The 26311-nt window shown below is 42.4% G+C and overlaps 1 protein-coding gene across 1 annotated transcript in view; it reads left to right on the top strand.

Annotated features, from left to right (window-relative positions):
- Positions 1-26311, top strand: part of LOC137629437 (uncharacterized) — a 319508-nt gene that overhangs the window by 216925 nt on the left and 76272 nt on the right. Inside the window, exons 50-59 of the mRNA XM_068360702.1 lie at positions 1894-2050; positions 2268-2399; positions 12941-13043; positions 13758-13904; positions 14262-14376; positions 14686-14834; positions 24167-24394; positions 24684-24797; positions 25330-25463; positions 25619-25763. Coding sequence (XP_068216803.1) covers positions 1894-2050; positions 2268-2399; positions 12941-13043; positions 13758-13904; positions 14262-14376; positions 14686-14834; positions 24167-24394; positions 24684-24797; positions 25330-25463; positions 25619-25763 — 1424 coding nt within the window. The remainder of the gene's footprint in view (positions 1-1893; positions 2051-2267; positions 2400-12940; positions 13044-13757; positions 13905-14261; positions 14377-14685; positions 14835-24166; positions 24395-24683; positions 24798-25329; positions 25464-25618; positions 25764-26311) is intronic.

The following is a 26311-nucleotide window of genomic DNA, read 5'->3' as shown; positions in this document are numbered from 1 at the left end:
GTAGAGTATTAATAGAATAAACTTATCAAAACTGTTACGGGTAAATCATTTCAAGGTGATAACTTTGGTTGTTTTATGGAATTAGTACGTTATTGAAAATTGTATTTGGTTACTAAAAGCCAGTCAAATCTTCTCCATTAAAGATATGTGATTATGATGTTAAAAAGAATTTTGTGTAGAAAGTATTTTCTTTATATGTACTACTATTTGAATCATTTACTTATTGAACTATAAAAGAAACAAGTTTGTACTACAACAAACCTGTTCTTTATTTAATAAGCCCATTTCAAGGTCATTAAATTTCCCTAACATGTCAATTATTTTCAGAAAAATCTGTATCCAGCCAGGAGTACCGCACATATCTGGGCAAATCTTAAGTCACATTCTTTGAAATTTGAATTATGCCATAGTTATGAATTATTATGATGTACTTACAAATTGTTTAGGACTGATATGAATAGATTGACAATATGACATTTAATGATACTATATGTCAAGAATTGCAGAGAACTGCTACTATTTCCCTTAAATACCCTACAATTTGTCAAGCCTTGCTACATGTTTCAGTCATGGACTGTATATACAGCAACCCCTTTTCAGTTTCTCAATAATTTCCTGTCAGCTCCCTTTAATCTTTGAAAATGATTAAAGCACTGAAGTAATGAACTGCATAAAACTATGAATGCAAATCTCATTAATTCCTCATAATAATTTGTAATTTCTTTGTTGATTATTCATTAATATATGACAAGATAGGTAATCCAAAATAAGATCAAGATCCTGAGGACTTGTAAACTTCTCTTCTATAAGAGTTATTATAAAGGAGAGATATTTAAGAAGGTTCCTCACTTCATTATCATTAGACAAAACTTGAGGAGCTAGAGGGTTTGAAATGGGGCAGGTTAAGCTAGAAACTTGCCCATTGCCCAAAGACTGTTGTTCTTCTTAGACTGAACAAAATATGACATGATCTTAAGAAGCCCATTACTGTCAAGGTTCGAAAGCTTAAAGGCTGTAGTGGAATTATCATAAGCTTCCCCAATGTAATCAACTAGTCTAGACTACTCTCGATTTTTCCCTGAACTAAAAGTTGGTTTTCGTTTATGTTTGGAAATTTTAATCTGATCAGTAACTATTTTCACACATTTCTATAAGAGGAGCAGTAATGCCTACATGCTCCTCACAACAATTATCTAAGTCCCAATACAGCCCTTGGACATAAAACACAAAAAGAATGAGGATGGTGATTGCTCAGAAATAACTCCATTGAACAATCTACATAGTAATTACTAACAAATCTAAGAGAAGATATCACATATGGTCACTAATACAATATAATAATACTTTTATAACACTTAAACGCAGTCTGGAGGAGATAAACTAACTGTTGAGTTTACACTGCCAAGACAATGAGAAGACTGACTAAAGCAGGTACAGCACTGCAATATCAACTCTGTGATGATTGCTATTTACCTCCAGATTGTCTCAATACTGTATTGGAGGCCTGCTAAGCCTTTTGAAAGGAGAGATAATGAGAAATTTTAATTCTCGTGGTTAACGTCGATATAAGGCAACCACCGAGAGAGAAGCAATAAGAACTTCTGTGGAGGTTCATAGAAATGAAAGTTATAGGACTTTGTAATTTAAGCTATTAAAAATCAGACAACCACAAGTATGTATAACTACTGTATGAGTATATGCCTCAAAGATCTTTAGGGAACAATTCCTTTTAGCGTTCTTAAATTAGGGATATTACTGCCTGAAAGATAAGAGCATGATGGCTGGTAATTATTGGCTAATTACAGTGACTAAATATTTGCCCATTTATGGAAAGTAATTAATGTCATCTGGATTATTCTATTATGTAATTCATGTTACTGTGTTTTTTTTCAGATCCTCAGGTTGTTTATCCAAATGAAGTCATGGCCCAGTCAATTCCAGAAGATGGACCACTTGTTTGCACAACATTGAACATCAGTCAACCTGACTCATCTGTCAACATAGAGCTGGTTCTTGAGAGAAGTGAGGCTAATGTTATAGTCTTCGTCAGGTGAGAATTAAGTCTGTTCTTTATATTTATGTAGGGAAGTTGATGTCAACTTTTTTATTCACTAAAGGGATTACAATATTTATTGTGAATGGCAGGAATTTGCAGTTACTGCGAAGTCACAGTACCAATATTTAAAAAGAAAACTACTTCAATTCAGAGACAAATTCCTTTGTCATAGTTATTAAATTCATACTATATAATTTTTTCTGTTTTACAGGAAATATTTTAAAGCGACTTTAGTCTTTTATGATATGGTGATTAACCCGAAAACTGAAGCACGGGTGACAAATGTTTCACAGCCTTTATTCGACACCATGGATCCACTCACTAACTTAACTATTGCTGAAGAGTAAGTGAAAAATTCTTTATTTTTACATTTCTTTATTAACCTTAATGTTATTAATACCTGTGATTACAGTATATCATACAGTGCTACATTCAAAGGACTGGCTACTTTACTCTGTTCCATTATGAAATCATAAAGGTTTAAAGGTCACTCATGAATGGCAGAGGCAAGGGATAGTGACATTGCCCTAGCAATCAGGACAGTGACCTAGAGACTGACCATATATTATATGATCAGCGCCCAAGCCTACTCTCCACCCAAGCTAGGACCAGGGAGGGCCAGGCAGTGGCTGCTGATGACTCAGCACATAGACCTATAGGCTCCCCAAAACCCCCCAACCTTAGCTCACAAGGATGGTAAGGTTGCAGACACTAATGGCACTAACGAGTCTCAGCGGGACTCGAACCCCCGACTGGCAAACACCAGGCAGAGACGTTACCAATCAGGCCACAAGATTTTAGTACATCCTTCAATTTTTCAATATTAATCTTACCCGATGATCATGTAGCTGTCAACTCCGTTGCCCGACAGAAATCTACGGTCGGGATACGCCAGCGATCGCTATACAGGTGGGGGTGTACTCACCAGCGCCATCTGTGGTCAGGTACTCCAGTACTTCTTGTCAACAAGACCTCAATTTTTCCTCTGTCGTGCCACCGGCAAGACCTACATGGATACGCTGTTGATTTTGGAGTCTTTTGTTCACGATTTGGTGAAGTATTTGCTCTGAAATTTAGCCTTCGCTGTACAGGAAGCTTTAGCCTTAGCTTAGCAAGCTTTTGGTATTAATTTGATTCATTGGTTAACGATCTTTGCTTTACTTTGGAATTCCCCCTTTGACTACTTCTAAAATTCAAGATGTCTGACCATTCCCAAGTTCCTAAATACAGGCGATGTAGTGTTAGGACTTGTAATAGGCGTCTTCCGAAGGCCTCTGTTGATCCTCACACCGTATGTTCCAATTGTAGGGGAAAATCCTGTCAATTGGAAGATCGATGTGGGGAATGTGCTGGGCTTTCGGAATTCGATTTTAATGAATTCCTCAGATATACTCGTAGGTTAGAGAAGGAGAGAGATAGGAGGAGTTCTTCTCGCTCTTTGGATATTTCCTCTCCCCATGCCCCTCAACCTTTTCCTTCCCCTGTGGTGGTGACCCCCGAACCTGCTACGAGTGCTCAGCCTGCAATGGCTGATATGTTGCGTGCCATTCAGGCTCTCGGTGATAAGGTGGAGTCGTTGGTTAGTGACCGCAATCAGCTCTTGGCAGATGTCAGAGAGCTGAAAGCGAAGAGTGCAGTGGGAAGTGTTAGTGCTAGTGCTGTGCATAGTGTCAGTGTCAGTGTTGCGCATGAGGATACATCTGTGCGTGCCAGTCGTCCTCCCAGTCCGGGACCTCTTGCAAGCTCCCAAGCCCAGGGGAGAAGCAATGTCGAAGGACCAAAGGGTTCGGCAGGCCTTGATCGGCGCACAGATGTATCCTCAGTGGTTGCGGACGTATCTGCTAAGGATCGTCCCTTCCACTCCCAGACGAATGAGCCCTTACATTCCTCGTCTGTGGAAGAGGTTTCCAGGAGGAAACGGTGGACAAAGGTCTCACGACCGCTCAAACGTAAGGTCCCTTCCGAGCTAGTCCAACGGCCCAGGTGTAGCCACTGGGTCAGTTCGGACTCGCCGCAGTCATCTGATGACTGCACACCTCCCAAGAGAGGTAGAGTGGTCCCTCAACAGGCCTCTGCTCCAACCACAGTAGACCCTAAGTGGTCCATGCTGCAGACTATGCAGTCTCAGCTTGCGGCTTTTATGCAGGAGTATCAGGCAGAGAAGGTTAACACCCCTCCTCCTGTGAGAGCTCCTCCACCGTTGCGCAGTCCTCACTGCCAGACGCATGTTCGTGCTGCACCTTCTGCTTACATGCGTGAGCTGCCGCATCGGGAGTTGCCGGGTTCCAGCACTATGCGGCATTCTCCTCAGCCCATGCAGCATGCTCTGCAGACCTTACAGCATGCTCCGCATACCATGCAGCATGAGCCGCATTCCATGCAGCATGAGCCTCATCCCATGCAGCATGAGCCGCATGCCATGCAGCATGAGCCGCATACCATGCAGCATGAGCCGCATCCCATGCAGCATGAGCCGCATGCCATGCAGCATGAACCGCATGCCTTACAGCATGCTCTGCATACCACACCGCATGCTCCTCAGCCCACCGCAGACCCTCCCTCACACCGGCCCTCTGCTTTTGTTGTTGCCAGCTCACAGTCTGTCCAGCAGAGGCATGATGATGGATCCGCAGGTACGCATGCACCCGTTCTGCAGGCTTCAGCCGTTCAGCTTGCTGCTCTGCCTTTGCCTCTTACAACTCCTCTGTCGGGTGAGGAGGTTTCTGAGGATGAAGCTGCTCATCTAGATGATCCTCATTCTGATGTTGAAGGACACAAGTCTTCGCCACCCTCCTTAGACTTTCGCAAAGTCCTTGCTTTGTTCAGAGAGTTGTACCCTGAACACTTTGTGTCTGCAACCCCTCGTTCTCCTCCCTCCGAGTTTGCTCTGGGCATGCAGTCTACTGCGCCTGCCTTCACCAAGCTTGTTCTCGCCAGATCATCAAGGAGAGCTTTGAGGGTTATGGGGGATTGGTTGCAGTCCAAGAAGCAACTGGGAAGGACCTCTTTTGTGTTTCCTCCTCCCAAGCTGGCTTCTAAGTCGGGCGTCTGGTATGCCACGGGAGAGGAACCTGGCTTGGGGGTTCCTGCCTCTGCCCAGGCCGACTTCTCAAGTCTGGTTGACTCTCCCCGCAGGTTGGCTATGAGACGTTCGAAGGTCTGCTGGTCCTTTTCAGATCTTGATCACATGTTAAAGGGAGTCTTTCGTGCCTTCGAGATATTCAACTTCCTCGATTGGTGTCTGGGAGCCTTAAGCAGGAAGACTGCCCCTTCTGACAAGGACTCAGCCATGCTGATCATGTCCAGCATGGACAAGGCAATACGGGATGGGTCTGGCGAGCTTGCGGCTTCTTATGTATCAGGGGTCCTCAAGAAAAGAGAACATCTGTGCTCCTTCTTATCTGCTGGTATCACCCCTTGCCAGAGGTCAGAGTTGCTGTTTGCTCCTCTTTCCAAGTGTCTGTTTCCGGAGGAGTTAATTAAGGGGATGGCTGCCTCTCTTCTCCAGAAGGATACGCATGACCTCATGGCTTCTTCTGCACGTAAGGCTAAGACCTTACCTTCCGTGACTAAACCTTACCGCCCCCTAGCAGTTGATACACCTGCTTCCAGGTTCATCCCGCCCTTTCGTGGCAGAACCTCCAGCAGAGGAGGTACCCGTGCAGACAGTCACCGTGGCAAGTCCAAGAAGGGTTCCAAGTCCACAAGAGGCAAGTTTTGACTGCCTTCCTCTCCAGACAGCTGTAGGAGCCAGACTCAAGACCTTCTGGCAAGCTTGGGAGAGCAGAGGTGCAGACGCTCAGTCTGTGAAGTGGCTGAGGGAGGGATACAGAATTCCGTTCTGCCGCAATCCCCCTCTAGTTACATCTCCCATCAACCTCTCTCCCAACTACAAGGAGAAGAACAAGAGGCTAGCGTTGCAACAAGAGGTGTCGCTCTTGCTACAAAAGGAGGCAGTGGTCATAGTCCGGGACCATCAATCCCCGGGCTTTTACAACCGTCTCTTCCTGGTAGCCAAGAAGACAGGAGGTTGGAGACCGGTGCTGGACGTCAGTGCGCTCAATGCTTATGTCACCAAGCAGACGTTCACGATGGAGACGACGAAGTCGGTCCTAGCAGCGGTCAGGCAGGAGGACTGGATGGTCTCGTTAGACCTGAAAGACGCATACTTTCACGTCCCCATCCATCCAGACTCCCAACCTTTCCTGAGATTCGTCTATGGAAAGGTTGTGTACCAGTTCCAAGCCCTGTGCTTTGGCCTAAGCACGGCACCTCTTGTGTTTACGCGACTGATGAGGAATATTGCGAAATTCCTTCACTTGGCAGACATCAGAGCCTCCCTCTATTTAGACGACTGGCTTTTAAGAGCTCCCACAAGTCGTCGCTGTCTGGAGAATCTCAGATGGACTATGGAGCTGACCAAGGAACTGGGCCTCCTGGTCAATTTAGAGAAGTCCCAGCTCGTCCCATCCCAGACCATTGTTTACCTGGGTATGGAGATTCAGAGTCGAGCTTTTCGGGCTTTTCCGTCGGCCCCAAGGATCAACCAAGCCCTAGAGTGCATCCTGAGCATGCTGAGAAGGAACCGATGCTCAGTAAGGCAGTGGATGAGTCTAACAGGGACACTTTCATCGCTGGCCCTGTTCATCGAGTTAGGGAGACTCCACCTCCGCCCCCTTCAGTATCATCTGGCTGCTCACTGGATCAAGGACATGACGCTAGAGACGGTCTCAATTCCTGTGTCCGAAGAGATGAGGTCTACTCTAACGTGGTGGAAGAACAGCATTCTTCTCAAGGAAGGTCTTTCGTTAGCTGTTCAGACCCCCGACCACCGTCTCTTCTCGGACGCATCAGACTCGGGCTGGGGTGCGACATTGGACGGACAGGAATGCTCGGGAACATGGAATCAGGAGCAAAGGACACTTCACATCAATTGCAAGGAGTTGTTGGCGGTTCATCTGGCCTTAATGAACTTCAAGTCCCTCCAGCTAAACAAGGTGGTGGAGGTGAACTCCGACAACACCACAGCCTTGGCTTACATCTCCAAGCAGGGGGGGACTCGTTCGAGGAAGTTGTTCGAGATCGCAAGGGACCTCCTCATTTGGTCAAAAGATTGAAGGCTCACGCTGGTAACGAGGTTCATTCAGGGCGATATGAATGTCATGGCAGATCGCCTCAGCCGGAAGGGTCAGGTCATCCCCACAGAGTGGACCCTTCACAAGAATGTTTGCAGCAGACTTTGGTCCCTGTGGGGTCAGCCAACCATAGATCTGTTCGCTACCTCGATGACCAAGAGGCTCCCATTGTATTGTTCTCCGATTCCAGACCCGGCAGCAGTTCACGTGGATGCCTTTCTGCTGGATTGGTCCCATCTCGACCTGTATGCATTCCCGCCGTTCAAGATTGTCAACAGGGTACTTCAGAAATTCGCCTCTCACAAAGGGACACGGCTGACGTTGGTTGCTCCCCTCTGGCCCGCGAGAGAATGGTTCACAGAGGTACTGCAATGGCTGGTCGACGTTCCCAGGACTCTCCCTCTAAGAGTGGACCTTCTGCGTCAACCTCACGTAAAGAAGGTACACCCAAGCCTCCACGCTCTTCATCTGACTGCCTTCAGACTATCGAAAGACTCTCAAGAGCTAGAGGCTTTTCGAAGGAGGCAGCCAGAGCGATTGCCAGAGCTAGGAGGACATCCACTCTCAGAGTCTATCAATCTAAATGGGAAGTCTTCCGAAGCTGGTGCAAGGCCAATGCAGTTTCCTCAACCAGTACCACTGTAACCCAGATTGCTGACTTCCTGTTACATCTAAGGAACGTTAGATCCCTATCAGCTCCTACGATCAAGGGTTACAGAAGTATGTTGGCAGCGGTTTTCCGCCACAGAGGCTTGGATCTTTCCTCCAACAAAGATCTACAGGACATCCTTAGGTCTTTTGAGACCTCTAAGGAACGTCGGTTGTCCACTCCAGGCTGGAATCTAGACGTGGTCCTAAGGTTCCTGATGTCATCTAGATTTGAACCGCTCCAATCAGCCTCTTTCAAGGACCTCACATTAAAAACTCTTTTCCTCGTATGCCTAGCAACAGCTAAGAGAGTAAGTGAGATCCACGCCTTCAGCAGGAACATAGGTTTCACATCGGAAACGGCTACATGTTCCTTGCAGCTCGGTTTTTTGGCTAAAAACGAGCTTCCTTCACGTCCTTGGCCTAAATCGTTCGAGATCCCTAGCCTATCCAACTTGGTGGGTAACGAGCTGGAGAGAGTACTTTGCCCAGTCAGAGCTCTTAGGTACTATCTGAAAAGGTCAAAACCCTTACGAGGACAATCAGAAGCCTTATGGTGTGCTGTTAAGAAGCCTTCGCTACCAATGTCTAAGAACGCAGTTTCTTACTACATCAGGCTTCTGATTAGAGAAGCTCATTCTCATATGAAGGAAGAAGACCTTGCTTTACTGAAGGTAAGGACACATGAAGTGAGAGCTGTGGCTACTTCAGTGGCCTTCAAACAGAACCGTTCTCTGCAGAGCATAATGGATGCAACCTATTGGAGAAGCAAGTCAGTGTTCGCATCATTCTATCTCAAAGATGTCCAGTCTCTTTACGAGAACTGCTACACCCTGGGACCATTCGTAGCAGCGAGTGCAGTAGTAGGTGAGGGCTCAGCCACTACATTCCCATAATCCCATAACCTTTTTAACCTTTCTCTTGATTGCTTTTATTGTTGTTTTTGGGTTGTACGGTCGGCTAAGAAGCCTTCCGCATCCTGGTTGATTTGGCGGGTGGTCAATTCTTTCTTGAGAAGCGCCTAGGTTAGAGGTTGTGATGAGGTCCTTTAGTATGGGTTGCAGCCCTTTATACTTCAGCACCTAAGAGTCGTTCAGCATCCTAAGAGGACCGCTACGCTCAGTAAGGAAGACGTACTTATTAAAGGCAGAGTAATGGTTCAAGTCGACTTCCTTACCAGGTACTTATTTATTTTATATTGTTATTTTGAATCTATCTATCTATATACCAAGGCACTTCCCCCAATTTTGGGGGGTAGCCGACACCAACAATGAAACAAAACAAAAAGGGGACCTCTACTCTCTATGTTCCTTCAGCCTAATCAGGGACTCAACCGAGTTCAGCTGGTACTGCTAGGGTGCCACAGCCCAACCTCCCACATTTCCACCACAGATGAAGCTTCATAATGCTGACTCCCCTACTGCTGCTACCTCCGCGGTCATCTAAGGCCCCGGAGGAAGCAGCAGGGCCTACTGGAACTGCGTCACAATCGCTCGCCATTCATTCCTATTTCTAGCACGCTCTCTTGCCTCTCTCACATCTATCCTCCTATCACCCAGAGCTTTCTTCACACCATCCATCCACCCAAACCTCGGCCTTCCTCTTGTACTTCTCCCCTCAACTCTTGCATTCATCACCTTCTTTAGCAGACAACCATTTTCCATTCTCTCAACATGGCCAAACCACCTCAACACATTCATATCCACTCTAGCCGCTAACTCATTTCTTACACCCGTTCTCTCCCTCACCACTTCGTTCCTAACCCTATCTACTCGAGATACACCAGCCATACTCCTCAGACACTTCATCTCAAACACATTCAATTTCTGTCTCTCCATCACTTTCATTCCCCACGACTCCGATCCATACATCACAGTTGGTACAATCACTTTCTCATATAGAACTCTCTTTACATTCATGCCCAACCCTCTATTTTTTACTACTCCCTTAACTGCCCCCAAAACTTTGCAACCTTCATTCACTCTCTGACGTACATCTGCTTCCACTCCACCATTTGCTGCAACAATAGACCCCAAGTACTTAAATTGATCCACCTCCTCAAGTAACTCTCCATTCAACATGACATTCAACCTTGCACCACCTTCCCTTCTCGTACATCTCATAACCTTACTCTTACCCACATTAACTCTCAACTTCCTTCTCTCACACACCCTTCCAAATTCTGTCACTAGTCGGTCAAGCTTCTCTTGTGTCTGCTACCAGTACAGTATCATCCGCAAACAACAACTGATTTACCTCCCATTCATGGTCATTCTCGCCTACCAGTTTTAATCCTCGTCCAAGCACTCGAGCATTCACCTCTCTCACCACTCCATCAACATACAAGTTAAACAACCACGGCGACATCACACATCCCTGTCTCAGCCCCACTCTCACCGGAAACCAATCACTCACTTCATTTCCTATTCTAACACATGCTTTACTACCTTTGTATAAACTTTTCACTGCTTGCAACAACCTTCCACCAACTCCATATAACCTCATCACATTCCACATTGCTTCCCTATCAACTCTATCATATGCTTTCTCCAGATCCATAAACGCAACATACACCTCCTTACCTTTTGCTAAATATTTCTCGCATATCTGCCTAACTGTAAAAATCTGATTCATACAACCCCTACCTCTTCTAAAACCACCCTGTACTTCCAAGATTGCATTCTCTGTTTTATCCTTAATCCTATTAATCAGTACTCTACCATACACTTTTCCAACTACACTCAACAAACTAATACCTCTTGAATTACAACATTATTCATTAGTTTGAATAACTAATAAAAATGAAATACGGGATACTTAGCTTCTTTGTTAACATGTATACTGGTCTCCACCCACCACCCTGGGTGTGAATCAGCTACATGATCATCGGGTAAGATTAATATTGAAAAATGTTATTTTCATTAGTAAAATAAATTTTTGAATATACTTACCCGATGATCATGATTTAAAGGACCCGCCCTTCCTCCCCATAGAGAACCAGTGGACCGAGGAGAAAATTGAGGTCTTGTTGACAAGAAGTACTGGAGTACCTGACCACAGATGGCGCTGGTGAGTACACCCCCACCTGTATAGCGATCGCTGGCGTATCCCGACCGTAGATTTCTGTCGGGCAACGGAGTTGACAGCTACATGATCATCGGGTAAGTATATTCAAAAATTTATTTTACTAATGAAAATAACATTTTTCAATTTACATGTAATTTGATGGTACACCCATGTATAATATATTGCATTACTTTACGAAATATATAATTCATATCATATTTGTTTTTATAGTTTATATATCAATTAGTTTGTTATTTTTTGTATAATTTGAAAATAGAATCAATTAAAGCAAATAAAAATTAAGACTAAATGAAAATGATTTATTTTTAAGCATTTTGTCTAAATCATGATTTATTCCATTATGTTTAAATATAATCAGTCCTTCCAAACTGTAATAATTTATCTTAAATATTTTTTGAAGGAGCTGGTTCAATCGGCACCCCTGGAATTATTAAAATTACTATTATTTGCTAAGCTACAACCCTAGTTGGAAAAGCAGGATGCTATAAGCCTGTGGGCACCAACAGAGAAAATAGCCCAGTGAGGAAAGGAAATAAGTTGTCAAGTTATTCAGTGAAAAATATAGTCTAAAAATATCTATGCTTCTCTATGATGCTGAATTCACCTAGCAACTGCTTTTGTTTTTGCCAAATATATTAGCTATATCCTTGACACTCGTATCGTTATTGTGCTTGCTGATGAAAGCTTTTTGTTGTTCTTTGGAGATATTTGCAAACAGTGAAAAGGATACACACTCCTTACTGTGGGACACAAATCTATTTCTCCCTTGATTTTGCATTAAACCATTGTAAAACTATGTTCCTATGCAGTTTCTTTATTTTCTATATTTACTTTTTTATTAGTACACTAAAGTAAATGAGGTTATCATTGAAATTTATAAATATTCTTTCCAATCTCAAATAAGAAAAATAGGAAAAACATATTCTATATTAGTTTCTCGTTATGTATAACGTGAGGTTTAACAACAGGCTGCCAACCATGCTACTTTCCTTGTGGGAGCCCTTGGGCTTGTAGCATCCTGCTTTTCCAACTAGGGTTATAGCTTAGTCAGTAATAATGATAATAATAATATGCATATACATTTAGAATATATATCAATCTCTGTTGTTTATGGGATAATTACTCATACACAACAGCAATAAAATATGTAGTGAACATGCTAACAAAATGTAAGTTATATCGATTGTTGAAAATCTTTCAACTGGGGTTTGCTGCAATATCTCTTTTTTACCTGTTGAAAATACCTTTTTCTTTTCTTCTTGCCCAAATTTAACTAAAAACGAACAATAACTGTTGTCACAAAGAAACAAGACTTACATACAGTACAGTATATAAAGACTTATTCATCCCATTTTCTTTTATTAACTCTGCTTGTTAAAATAATGCACTATATTAAGTTAATAAATAATTCTCCCCTACTTTACGTTTATTTTTCCCCTTTTATACAGTAATAGCCGTTAATTAACTTATATGTGTGACCAGTGAAATAAAGAAAAGCATGCTCTAGAAGTCCCTGCTGGTCATTATCCAGACCTTTATCCATCTCCTATATTACATCTGGTATACATTTTGGGTCACAAGGGGGTGTCAGTTGAATGTCTTTTCAGAAGAGTAAGCTGAAAGAAACTGCTTGACACCAGGAAAAGCTTATTATTATTATTATTATTATTAATATTATTATTATTATTATTATTATTATTATTATTATTATTATTATTATTATTATTATTATTACTTGATAAGCTACAACCTTAGTTGGAAAAGCATGATGCTATAAGCCCAAGGGCTACAACAGGCAAAATAGCTCAGTGAGGAAAGGAAATATACTTGTAGCTTAGCAAGTAGTTATAATAATAAAAGAAGTTTCAGAATAATAACATTAAAATAAATCTATTATATATAAACTATAAAAACTTAAAATTTGTTATTACATTCTTATCAAATAAGCTAAGTCATTTTATTTAAGGCCCCTTTTAAAAGTAAATCAACTTGTTAATTTTCTTCATATTCTCAGGTACAGCCAATATGAAATATTCTTAACCAATGATTTCACGAGAAACGACACTGGAGAATACTACATATGTGTTGGTGAATTTGCAAATGAGACAGATGATGAGGTGAGCATTGAATTACATTTTGTTTATTTATATTGGTATATTAAGAATAGTATGGGCTTTACCTAAGTTTGTGCCAAGCAAGAAAGTCTAGAAAACTATGAAGCAGGAGCATCTCTAATGTTTTTTTCTGTAAGATAATTATGAACTTTGTAGATAAGGCAGAATTTATTACTAGTTATCAGTTATGGAAATCAGCACCACTGTAATGAGTTTTACCTCAAAATAATCTACTGGATTTTGTTGGCAATAATAATTTTTGAACTATGAACAATCAGATATTGTACTATACCACAGTAATTTTACATAACTGGTGTTTAGACTATGTTGATAGTAATAGATGTACATTATTTGTTGTAGTACAGAGTTCTTACATTGATCATTTCTCATATTGTTGGGCAACAAACTGTTCATGTTATGTTGAAAGCAATTTATTTTATTTCATTGTTTTTACTATGATATGTAAGCTTTCTTATCAATTTATCCTTTATCTTTACAAATGATAAGCCATGCATTTCATAATCAATTTTCAATTTTCTTAGATATTCTTTTCATATATTGTAATGGTTACTTACAAATACTTTTTATCAATGTATACAATAAAATGATGAGTATGATAAAAAGGAAGAACTAAATTATGTATCTTTACATGTAAACAACACACTACCCACTGTTGCTTTTAGTGATATAGAATAAAAGAAATCATTCATCTTCCAGACCTTTTGGAAAGAACCAGAGATGTACAACCTTACAGCAACCAACATGACAAGACAATGGTCAACCAACTTCACAGTCAGAAGTTATACTTCATCGTGCCTCTTTTATAATGGAGAAACCCAATCATGGGATAGTGATGGATGTAGAGTAAGCTATACTGTATATTATACAGTACATATGTGATTGTAGTAATTTTGAGTCATATATATAATAGTTACATTAAATAACACCCAATATAGCCAGTGTGACTTTCAATTGAATGTATATTTAAAATAGTTAATGATATGTTCTATTAATAGAAATAAATACCCAATGAATACTTCACTTATGTTCACTGGCAGGTTTCATATTGGGCATTATTATCAATTAACATCTATAAAAGAAATATATCGATATAATTGTAACATAAATTGTATATGAATATAACCAGTAGATGTATATATTTTGGATTGTTTAAAAATTAACAGAAGCATTTATAACTTAAGTTCATTTTTATTTATGTAGGTACTAAATGCTAACTACACTCACACCATCTGTTCGTGCAATCATTTGACCTCATTTGGATCAGGATTCTTCCCACAACCAAATACGATTGACTTTAACAAACTTCTCAACATGAGTAAGTTGATCAAAATGATGTGTAATCAACAAATTTATTTTCTGTTAGTCACTCATTGACCATACAACCAAATGATTTCTTAACCTCATGTGTGGTTATGTTTTTCATGAGGTAAAACGGTGTGAATTTTATTTCTTTCATCTAGCTAACCAAGTTATTTTTGTTGATCTCATCATGTAATTTATTTCAGATAGTTTACATTGAAAAAAAATTTCCCTGTTTTTAGTTATGTAGATTTAGTTCTTACTCCTATATGTAGATGAAATTTTGATTAAATATTTAAGTATATCCTTTACATTTTGCCATCAGATGCTGCAGACAACCCAACTATTATCATTACTATGATTGCCTCTCTCTGCATATACATAATGGTTCTTATCTGGGGGAGATATAAGGACAAAGAAGATCTTACCAAATTAGGAGCAACACCTTTGCCTGATAATGATCCTAGAGATAAGGTAAGTTGTTGATCAATAATTTACCTATTACTATGAGCCTTCCCAGATTTTCACATTGCTTCTCTTTCAAAGCTGGTTAAATGTCAACGTCTACTCAAGAACTGAAAAATTTCATGTTTTCTTTTCTTATGATAGTCCTCCCCCTCTATAGTGGAGTAATGCTGTTATGTGGTGGTGTATGCCAATAATTACACATGGGTAAGTCTTGTCGCCTCTGTCTTTCAGTTCTCCGTCAACATGTTTATTGGTAGTCGTCCTACCTGCGCTCCAAATGGTAATTTTGGGATTTAGTGAGTTTTATTAATAAATCGGTGTTAAGAATCAAGAATTAATAAGGGAGATCTTCTGGTTTTGTTTTGCATTCCTGGTAAGGTTTCTCAAGGAATTCATTGCTGGGCAATAATGATCTTAATTTTCTTTGTGTCACATGCCAGGGACAAAAGTGGGATTTGAATTATCGTTGTGAGCACAGTTCCTCTTAGGAAGAAATGTATTCTGTTAGAAAATGACTAAAAGATTTCAGTCGTAAAAGAAAATTATCTTATAGTTTGGGGAAATGCCAGAGAAGTCTAGACTAGTTGATTACAATGAGGGTAAGGTTGTTAATGTCGCACTTACTATTACCAAGCTTGTTAGGGCAGTTAGCAATGAGCTGCATCTGGATTTTACTAATCTTGCATTGTTTGTTCAATATAAAGAGGCTTGCAAGTCTTTAAGCAAAGCCAGTAATGATAACATAACCTGCTGTCTTTTGAATTCTCACTCAACTCCTCAAGTTGTGCCCATCATTTCTGATGTACCAGTAAGTTAAGGGTTCTGTTGGTACACAGCACTGTATAAGTGTTGATACCCTCTCCTCAAGCCTTGCTTTCTCAATTACTTCAGATCTTTCCATTGCAAAACTCACATTTCTGAGACCTGGTCAGCTCTTAGAAGACCGGCCTGGCATTTTATAACCTAATATCCCTCCACCCACTGAACTAAGCACTCATGAGAAACCTTTTTATGTCTTTGTTAATGATGTAGTGTATCAGAGGGTTCCCATGGAACAGGAAATGGAGATTTCTAATAGTTCTTCAAGAGCTTTGAATAGAGCTGAAAACAATTGCATCATGTTTTAAACGGCAGTGGAGATCAGCCAGGCGTAGGCTCCACCCCTAGCTAATGTTGATTTTTACTTACCAGTGTTAATGTAGATGCTAGCACCTCATCTGCAGAAACAAGTCGCTTGCCTACTGCAGTTACAAAGAGTAATAGATAAAAGGAGAGGTATTAAGAATCCAATTTGATAGCTTCTCTAGACTAGAGTCATGAAGGCGAGAAAAATATGGAGGAAAAGATTGACTCAGATGCGGATCACCATTTCAGCGTTCATATTACATGAATATATTTGAACATATTTACTCCTAGTAAGTTCTGTTGACTCTCATTCTAGCATACCATGTCATCGAATGCTAATACTTATAAAACAAACAATACTTTGACGTTTTCAATATTAATCTTACCCGATGATCATGTAGCTGTCAACTCCGTTGCCCGACAGAAATCTACGGTCGGGATACGCCAGCGATCGCTATACAGGTGGGGGTGTACTCACCAGCGCCATCTGTGGTCAGGTACTCCAGTACTTCTTGTCAACAAGACCTCAATTTTTCCTCTGTCGTGCCACCGGCAAGACCTACATGGATACGCTGTTGATTTTGGAGTCTTTTGTTCACGATTTGGTGAAGTATTTGCTCTGAAATTTAGCCTTCGCTGTACAGGAAGCTTTAGCCTTAGCTTAGCAAGCTTTTGGTATTAATTTGATTCATTGGTTAACGATCTTTGCTTTACTTTGGAATTCCCCCTTTGACTACTTCTAAAATTCAAGATGTCTGACCATTCCCAAGTTCCTAAATACAGGCGATGTAGTGTTAGGACTTGTAATAGGCGTCTTCCGAAGGCCTCTGTTGATCCTCACACCGTATGTTCCAATTGTAGGGGAAAATCCTGTCAATTGGAAGATCGATGTGGGGAATGTGCTGGGCTTTCGGAATTCGATTTTAATGAATTCCTCAGATATACTCGTAGGTTAGAGAAGGAGAGAGATAGGAGGAGTTCTTCTCGCTCTTTGGATATTTCCTCTCCCCATGCCCCTCAACCTTTTCCTTCCCCTGTGGTGGTGACCCCCGAACCTGCTACGAGTGCTCAGCCTGCAATGGCTGATATGTTGCGTGCCATTCAGGCTCTCGGTGATAAGGTGGAGTCGTTGGTTAGTGACCGCAATCAGCTCTTGGCAGCTGTCAGAGAGCTGAAAGCGAAGAGTGCAGTGGGAAGTGTTAGTGCAAGTGCTGTGCATAGTGTCAGTGTCAGTGTTGCGCATGAGGATACATCTGTGCGTGCCAGTCGTCCTCCCAGTCCGGGACCTCTTGCAAGCTCCCAAGCCCAGGGGAGAAGCAATGTCGAAGGACCAAAGGGTTCGGCAGGCCTTGATACGGCGCACAGATGTATCCTCAGTGGTTGCGGACGTATCTGCTAAGGATCGTCCCTTTCACTCCCAGACGAATGAGCCCTTACATTCCTCGTCTGTGGAAGAGGTTTCCAGGAGGAAACGGTGGACTAAGGTCTCACGACCGCTCAAGCGTAAAGTCCCTTCAGAGCTAGTCCAACGGCCCAGGTGTAGCCACTGGGTCAGTTCGGACTCGCCGCAGTCATCTGATGACTGCACACCTCCCAAGAGAGGTAGAGTGGTCCCTCAACAGGCCTCTGCTCCAACCACAGTAGACCCTCAGTGGTCCATGCTGCAGACTATGCAGTCTCAGCTTGCGGCTTTTATGCAGGAGTATCAGGCAGAGAAGGTTAACACCCCTCCTCCTGTGAGAGCTCCTCCACCGTTGCGCAGTCCTCACTGCCAGACGCATGTTCGTGCTGCACCCTCTGCTTACATGCGTGAGCTGCCGCATCGGGAGTTGCCGGGTTCCAGCACTATGCGGCATTCTCCTCAGCCCATGCAGCATGCTCTGCAGACCTTACAGCATGCTCCGCATTCCATGCAGCATGAGCCGCATTCCATGCAGCATGAGCCTCATACCATGCAGCATGAGCCTCATCCCATGCAGCATGAGCCGCATGCCATGCAGCATGAGCCGCATACCATGCAGCATGAGCCGCATCCCATGCAGCATGAGCCGCATGCCATGCAGCATGAGCCGCATGCCTCACAGCATGCTCTGCATACCACACCGCATGCTCCTCAGCCCACCGCAGACCCTCCCTCACACCGGCCCTCTGCTTTTGTTGTTGCCAGCTCACAGTCTGTCCAGCAGAGGCATGATGATGGATCCGCAGGTACGCATGCACCCGTTCTGCAGGATTCAGCCGTTCAGCTTGCTGCTCTGCCTTTGCCTCTTACAACTCAACTGTCGGGTGAGGAGGCTTCTGAGGATGAAGCTGCTCATCTTGATGATCCTCATTCTGATGTTGAAGGACACAAGTCTTCGCCACCCTCCTTAGACTTCCGCAAAGTCCTTGCTTTGTTCAGAGAGTTGTACCCTGAACACTTTGTGTCTGCAACCCCTCGTTCTCCTCCCTCCGAGTTTGCTCTGGGCATGCAGTCTACTGCGCCTGCCTTCACCAAGCTTGTTCTTGCCAGATCATCAAGGAGAGCTTTGAGGGTTATGGGGGATTGGTTGCAGTCCAAGAAGCAACTGGGAAGGACCTCTTTTGTGTTTCCTCCTCCCAAGCTGGCTTCTAAGTCGGGCGTCTGGTATGCCACGGGAGAGGAACCTGGCTTGGGGGTTCCTGCCTCTGCCCAGGCCGACTTCTCAAGTCTGGTTGACTCTCCCCGCAGGTTGGCTATGAGACGTTCGAATATCTGCTGGTCCTCTTCAGATCTTGATCACATGTTAAGGGGAGTCTTTCGTGCCTTCGAGATATTCAACTTCCTCGATTGGTGTCTGGGAGCCTTAAGCAGGAAGACTGCCCCTTCTGACAAGGACTCAGCCATGCTGATCATGTCCAGCATGGACAAGGCAATACGGGATGGGTCTGGCGAGCTTGCGGCTTCTTATGTATCAGGGGTCCTCAAGAAAAGAGAACATCTGTGCTCCTTCTTATCTGCTGGTATCACCCCTTGCCAGAGGTCAAAGTTACTTTTTGCTCCTCTGTCCAAGTGTCTGTTTCCGGAGGAGTTAATTAAGGGGATGGCTGCCTCTCTTCTCCAGAAGGATACGCATGACCTCATGGCTTCTTCTGCACGTAAGGCTAAGACCTTACCTTCCGTGACTAAACCTTACCGCCCTCTAGCAGTTGATACACCTGCTTCCAGGTTCATCCCGCCCTTTCGTGGCAGAACCTCCAGCAGAGGAGGTACCCGTGCAGACAGTCACCGTGGCAAGTCCAAGAAGGATTCCAAGTCCACAAGAGGCAAGTTTTGACTGCCCTCCTCTCCAGACAGCTGTAGGAGCCAGACTCAAGACCTTCTGGCAAGCTTGGGAGAGCAGTGGTGCAGACGCTCAGTCTGTGAAGTGGCTGAGGGAGGGATACAGAATTCCGTTCTGCCGCAATCCCCCTCTAGCTACATCTCCCATCAACCTCTCTCCCAACTACAAGGAGAAGGACAAGAGGCTAGCGTTGCAACAAGAGGTGTCGCTCTTGCTACAAAAGGAGGCAGTGGTCATAGTCCGGGACCATCAATCCCCGGGCTTTTACAACCGTCTCTTCCTGGTAGCCAAGAAGACAGGAGGTTGGAGACCGGTGCTGGACGTCAGTGCGCTCAATGCTTATGTCACCAAGCAGACGTTCACTATGGAGACGACGAAGTCGGTCCTAGCAGCGGTCAGGCAGGAGGACTGGATGGTCTCGTTAGACCTGAAAGACGCATACTTTCACGTCCCCATCCATCCAGACTCCCAACCTTTCCTGAGATTCGTCTATGGAAAGGTTGTGTACCAGTTCCAAGCCCTGTGTTTTGGCCTAAGCACGGCACCTCTTGTGTTTACGCGACTGATGAGGAATATTGCGAAATTCCTTCACTTGGCAGACATCAGAGCCTCCCTCTATTTAGACGACTGGCTTTTAAGAGCTCCCACAAGTCGTCGCTGTCTGGAGAATCTCAGATGGACTATGGATCTGACTAAGGAACTGGGCCTCCTGGTCAATTTAGAGAAGTCCCAGCTCGTCCCATCCCAGACCATTGTTTACCTGGGTATGGAGATTCAGAGTCGAGCTTTTCGGGCTTTTCCGTCGGCCCCAAGGATCAACCAAGCCCTAGAGTGCATCCTGAGCATGCTGAGAAGGAGCCGATGCTCAGTAAGGCAGTGGATGAGTCTAACAGGGACACTTTCATCGCTGACCCTGTTCATCGAGTTAGGGAGACTCCACCTCCGCCCCCTTCAGTATCATCTGGCTGCTCACTGGATCAAGGACATGACGCTAGAGACGGTCTCAATTCCTGTTTCCGAAGAGATGAGGTCTACTCTAACGTGGTGGAAGAACAGCATTCTTCTCAAGGAAGGTCTTTCGTTAGCTGTTCAGACCCCCGACCACCATCTCTTCTCGGACGCATCAGACTCGGGCTGGGGTGCGACATTGGACGGACAGGAATGCTCGGGAACATGGAATCAGGAGCAAAGGACACTCCACATCAATTGCAAGGAGTTGTTGGCGGTTCATCTGGCCTTAATGAACTTCAAGTCCCTCCAGCTAAACAAGGTGGTGGAGGTGAACTCCGACAACACCACAGCCTTGGCTTACATCTCCAAGCAGGGGGGGACTCATTCGAGGAAGTTGTTCGAGATCGCAAGGGACCTCCTCATTTGGTCAAAAGATCGAAGGCTCACGCTGGTAACGAGGTTCATTCAGGGCGATATGAATGTCATGGCAGATCGCCTCAGCCGGAAGGGTCAGGTCATCCCCACAGAGTGGACCCTTCACAAGAATGTTTGCAGCAGACTTTGGTCCCTGTGGGGTCAGCCAACCATAGATCTGTTCGCTACCTCGATGACCAAGAGGCTCCCATTGTATTGTTCTCCGATTCCAGACCCGGCAGCAGTTCACGCGGATGCTTTTCTGCTGGATTGGTCCCATCTCGACCTGTATGCATTCCCGCCGTTCAAGATTGTCAACAGGGTACTTCAGAAATTCGCCTCTCACAAAGGGACACGGCTGACGTTGGTTGCTCCCCTCTGGCCCGCGAGAGAATGGTTCACAGAGGTACTGCAATGGCTGGTCGACGTTCCCAGGACTCTCCCTCTAAGAGTGGACCTTCTGCGTCAACCTCACGTAAAGAAGGTACACCCAAGCCTCCACGCTCTTCGTCTGACTGCCTTCAGACTATCGAAAGACTCTCAAGAGCTAGAGGCTTTTCGAAGGAGGCAGCCAGAGCGATTGCTAGAGCTAGGAGGACATCCACTCTCAGAGTCTATCAATCTAAATGGGAAGTCTTCAGAAGCTGGTGCAAGGCCAATGCAGTTTCCTCAACCAGTACCACTGTAACCCAGATTGCTGACTTCCTGTTACATCTAAGGAACGTTAGATCCCTATCAGCTCCTACGATCAAGGGTTACAGAAGTATGTTGGCAGCGGTTTTCCGCCACAGAGGCTTGGATCTTTCCTCCAACAAAGATCTGCAGGACATCCTTAGGTCTTTTGAGACCTCTAAGGAACGTCGGTTGTCCACTCCAGGCTGGAATCTAGAGGTGGTCCTAAGGTTCCTGATGTCATCTAGATTTGAACCGCTCCAATCAGCCTCTTTCAAGGACCTCACATTAAAAACTCTTTTCCTAGTATGCCTAGCAACAGCTAAGAGAGTAAGTGAGATCCACGCCTTCAGCAGGAACATAGGTTTCACATCGGAAACGGCTACATGTTCCTTGCAGCTCGGTTTTTTGGCTAAAAACGAGCTTCCTTCACGTCCTTGGCCTAAATCGTTCGAGATCCCTAGCCTATCCAACTTGGTGGGTAACGAGCTGGAGAGAGTACTTTGCCCAGTCAGAGCTCTTAGGTACTATCTGAAAAGGTCAAAACCCTTACGAGGACAATCAGAAGCCTTATGGTGTGCTGTTAAGAAGCCTTCGCTACCAATGTCTAAGAACGCAGTTTCTTACTACATCAGGCTTCTGATTAGAGAAGCTCATTCTCATATGAAGGAAGAAGACCTTGCTTTACTGAAGGTAAGGACACATGAAGTGAGAGCTGTGGCTACTTCAGTGGCCTTCAAACAGAACCGTTCTCTGCAGAGTGTTATGGATGCAACCTATTGGAGAAGCAAGTCAGTGTTCGCATCATTCTATCTCAAAGATGTCCAGTCTCTTTACGAGAACTGCTACACCCTGGGACCATTCGTAGCAGCGAGTGCAGTAGTAGGTGAGGGCTCAGCCACTACATTCCCATAATCCCATAACCTTTTTAACCTTTCTCTTGATTGCTTTTATTGTTGTTTTTGGGTTGTACGGTCGGCTAAGAAGCCTTCCGCATCCTGGTTGATTTGGCGGGTGGTCAATTCTTTCTTGAGAAGCGCCTAGGTTAGAGGTTGTGATGAGGTCCTTTAGTATGGGTTGCAGCCCTTTATACTTCAGCACCTAAGAGTCGTTCAGCATCCTAAGAGGACCGCTACGCTCAATAAGGAAGACGTACTTATTAAAGGCAGAGTAATGGTTCAAGTCGACTTCCTTACCAGGTACTTATTTATTTTTTATTGTTATTTTGAATAACTAATAAAAATGAAATACGGGATACTTAGCTTCTTTGTTAACATGTATACTGGTCTCCACCCACCACCCTGGGTGTGAATCAGCTACATGATCATCGGGTAAGATTAATATTGAAAAAATTTATTTTCATTAGTAAAATAAATTTTTGAATATACTTACCCGATGATCATGATTTAAATGACCCGCCCTTCCTCCCCATAGAGAACCAGTGGACCGAGGAGAAAATTGAGGTCTTGTTGACAAGAAGTACTGGAGTACCTGACCACAGATGGCGCTGGTGAGTACACCCCCACCTGTATAGCGATCGCTGGCGTATCCCGACCGTAGATTTCTGTCGGGCAACGGAGTTGACAGCTACATGATCATCGGGTAAGTATATTCAAAAATTTATTTTACTAATGAAAATAAAATTTTTCCAATCTTTTCATTAATAAAGTGAACAGATTGTTGTAAGAGGTGGGAAAAAGATCTACTAATTCTACTTCCCATCTGTTGAGACCTTATCTCCCTCATAAGTGTTTACTAATTTATAAAATCAATAATGTTCTTAACCCTAAATAAGTTAATTCTCTTGAATACATTATTAGTATAAGCAAAAGGAAATCTATGAATACAGGATTTTCTTTTTGGTTAAGTAAATGAATGTTGTTTATTGGCAATAGAATGTAACATAGAAAATAACTCACCTGATCAATAAAAATGTGTTTTTATCAGAGAACTAAGTTAGCTTATTGGTTCAAGGGTAGCTTTGTCTTAAATTACCCTTATCAGCACCTAAATGCCCTTCTGCATGTTAACAAATTCTTTGAATAATTTTATGTTATGCTATGATTCTAATTCATCATCAAATTTCTGATAGTCTATTGACGAGCCTAAAAATTAAAGAAAAAAAGTTTGTATACTGTAATTTTGATATTTTCACAAGACAGGATTACCTGAAGGTTGTGTAATGTGAAAACCAAGGGAGCTTTATGACACATGCAGTCTGGATTTTACACCAAGAAGCAAATTAAATTTCTTTAGCCATCTGGTGTTTCGATGACACAAATAGATAATATTATATGCCAACCATTAAGATTCCAATAATTCCAAATGATATAATTCCCTTACATTTTTAAGATGGCTTCAACTTCAAGATTTATTTTTGTTGTTTTCCTATTTTAGTATATAGAAACTCAGCACATAATATTCAACATCAACCTAACAATCTTGTCATTGGTTATCAAACTAGGATTTTTCATAAGAATTATATATTTTTCAGTATTTTAATGTGAATCAAGTGCTATATAACAATATTTAGATATATGAAAAAGTCAAGAAACTCATTTGCAGTTTTGAATCATTACCATATAAACAATAACTTATATATTTGTATAAATTTTTATCACACCACATACAGTAGATGTAAAGTCATTGGCCCCTATCACTTTTAGATTTCATTCAGCCAATCAACACGTAGGTTTCACATTAAGCCATTAATCATACAACATTCACCTTCATACATAGAATACTGAACATCTGTCTTGTGCAATGGTTGTTAATAGCGCACTCCCACTCCAGAATGTGCAATAATACAGTATTATATTCATTGCCTAAAAATATAAAATTCACTTATCTCCCATATATTTTCTCTATTTCCAGTACCTTTATGAGATCATGGTGTTTACTGGAGGTAATGAAGAAGCTGCCACAAAGAGCAAAGTTCAATTCACTCTCTCGGGAGATGAGGCAGAGTCTAGCGTGAGAACCTTTGAGGACCCATCACGTCCAATATTTAAAAGAAATGCCATAGACATCTTTGTGATGGCAGTTCCAGGAGCCTTGGGGAGTTTACAGTACCTCAGGGTGTGGCATGACAACTCTGGCAAGGTGAAATATCTTTTCCATTTTAGAGATATTTATGGTGATATTGTGTAATGTCACTTTAATTAATCAGTATAATAAGATCCATTTTGATTATAATTCTATAGAAAGGAAATGCATATAAAATCAGTATATTTTTATACAGTATAGCTGAGCCAGGCTCAAAATTTCTATCATGCAAAATATTTGGACTAAATGGTTTTATAGAAAATGCATCTAGTGTTAAAGAAATTGAAAGCTTAATGTTTATTACTACAAAAATATGGTCATTAAACATCTTTCTTGTTATTTCAAGGGTAAAATGGCTTCATGGTACCTGAGATACATCATAATCAGAGATGTGCAGACTGGACAGAAGTATGAATTTATCTGCAACAGGTGGTTTGCAGTTGAGCATGATGACTCAAAGGTAATCATGAAACAGAGTTATAGAAAAAACTCTAGCAAGTCTTTACGTATATTACATTAAAGTTAATGCACAGTATTAACTCTCATTGCTTCACCAAATATTGCTTGTTTTTCTTGTGTAGCATTTAAAAGTTCTGAATGATTTCTTGATGCAGGTAATTCAGTTGCGAATGGATTGTTGACGTAGATAATTGAGGTGTTAATGAAATTCGACTTAGGTAATTCAGTTTTGAATGAATTCTTGACTTAGATCATTCATATGTGAAGGAATTCTTGACTTAGAACATTCAAATGTGAATGAATTGTTAACTGAAATAATTCAGTTGTGAATGAATTTTTAAGTAATTCAGTTGTAAATAGATTCTTGGCCTAGATAATGCATTTGTGAATGAATTCTTGACTGATAATTCAGTTATGAATGAATTCTTGAACGAAATAATTCATGAATGCATCTATAGTTTGAGGCATTCACTAGATAAGACCTAAAGATGCATTACCAATGAATATTCTTGATAATGTCATTATATTTCCAGATTGATCGTCTCCTACCTGTAGCTGGAGACGTCCAAAAGAAGGAATTCAAACATCTTTTTCAAACGACTTCCCATAAGAACCTTTATGATGGACACCTTTGGTTTTCGGTCTTTGCTCGTCCAGCTCGATCCAGGTAATACCCCATTTACTTCATAAGTTTTTATTACGTCTCATAAATGTATTATATTATAAAATTTCATTAATATCAGCATATGTATTCATTTAAGCTATATTTTTTTAAAGAATGTAGTGCATACGTATTAATTGGCGTTATACTTTTTTTTCCAGATTTACCAGAGTTCAGAGGATAACTGCATGTATGGCTCTCCTGTATTTAAGTATGGTTACTAATGCCATGTTCTTTGGGGTTATACCTGAGGAACCAGGATCTGGTGGTCTTGCTCTTGGACCTTTCTCTGTCAGTCCAGCAGCAGTAAGTAACACAAGTGCTTGGAAATTTCAGTTGACTTCTTCCTTGAAAAAAAGACTAAGATAGTTGGTGAAGCTCTCTGAGGTTTCTAGTCGTAGCCTCTTTTAGTACTGAACCTATATTACTGAAAAATAAATAAAGTGGATGAAGAGCACTTAAACATATTAATGGTACATGAAGTGGTGTTATCATTCTGATTTTATTTTCACTGATGGCTCCCAATCCAGGTTTGGCACCGAGTGCAGAGGTGCACTTCCTATTGTGGCCACAAATTTTACTGCAGAATTACATGAGAAAAAGAAATCAAATTAGTGGTGCATTATTCATTGTTGAGTAGTTCTAACTTGAGTAGTTCATTGGGTATGTCTTATTTGTTTTTGGGGTTAATATGCTGTGTGGTCTCCAAGAACCAGTACTCCAGTCAGAGCCAATGCTACCTGTCCATCAGCTTGTGCCCATAGCCCTCTCGCATTCCCAATTGAGAACCAATTGTTTCACTTCCCTGTGTGAGGCTAGGGAGGAGTAAGGTCCCGGAGACCACGCAGCACTTC

The sequence above is a fragment of the Palaemon carinicauda genome, chromosome 2 (genome assembly GCF_036898095.1).
Source record: "Palaemon carinicauda isolate YSFRI2023 chromosome 2, ASM3689809v2, whole genome shotgun sequence".
NCBI classification, from domain to species: Eukaryota; Metazoa; Arthropoda; class Malacostraca; order Decapoda; family Palaemonidae; genus Palaemon; species Palaemon carinicauda.
The sequence above is the reverse complement of the archived record's forward strand: the minus strand, read 5'-3'. Positions and strand labels throughout refer to the sequence as shown.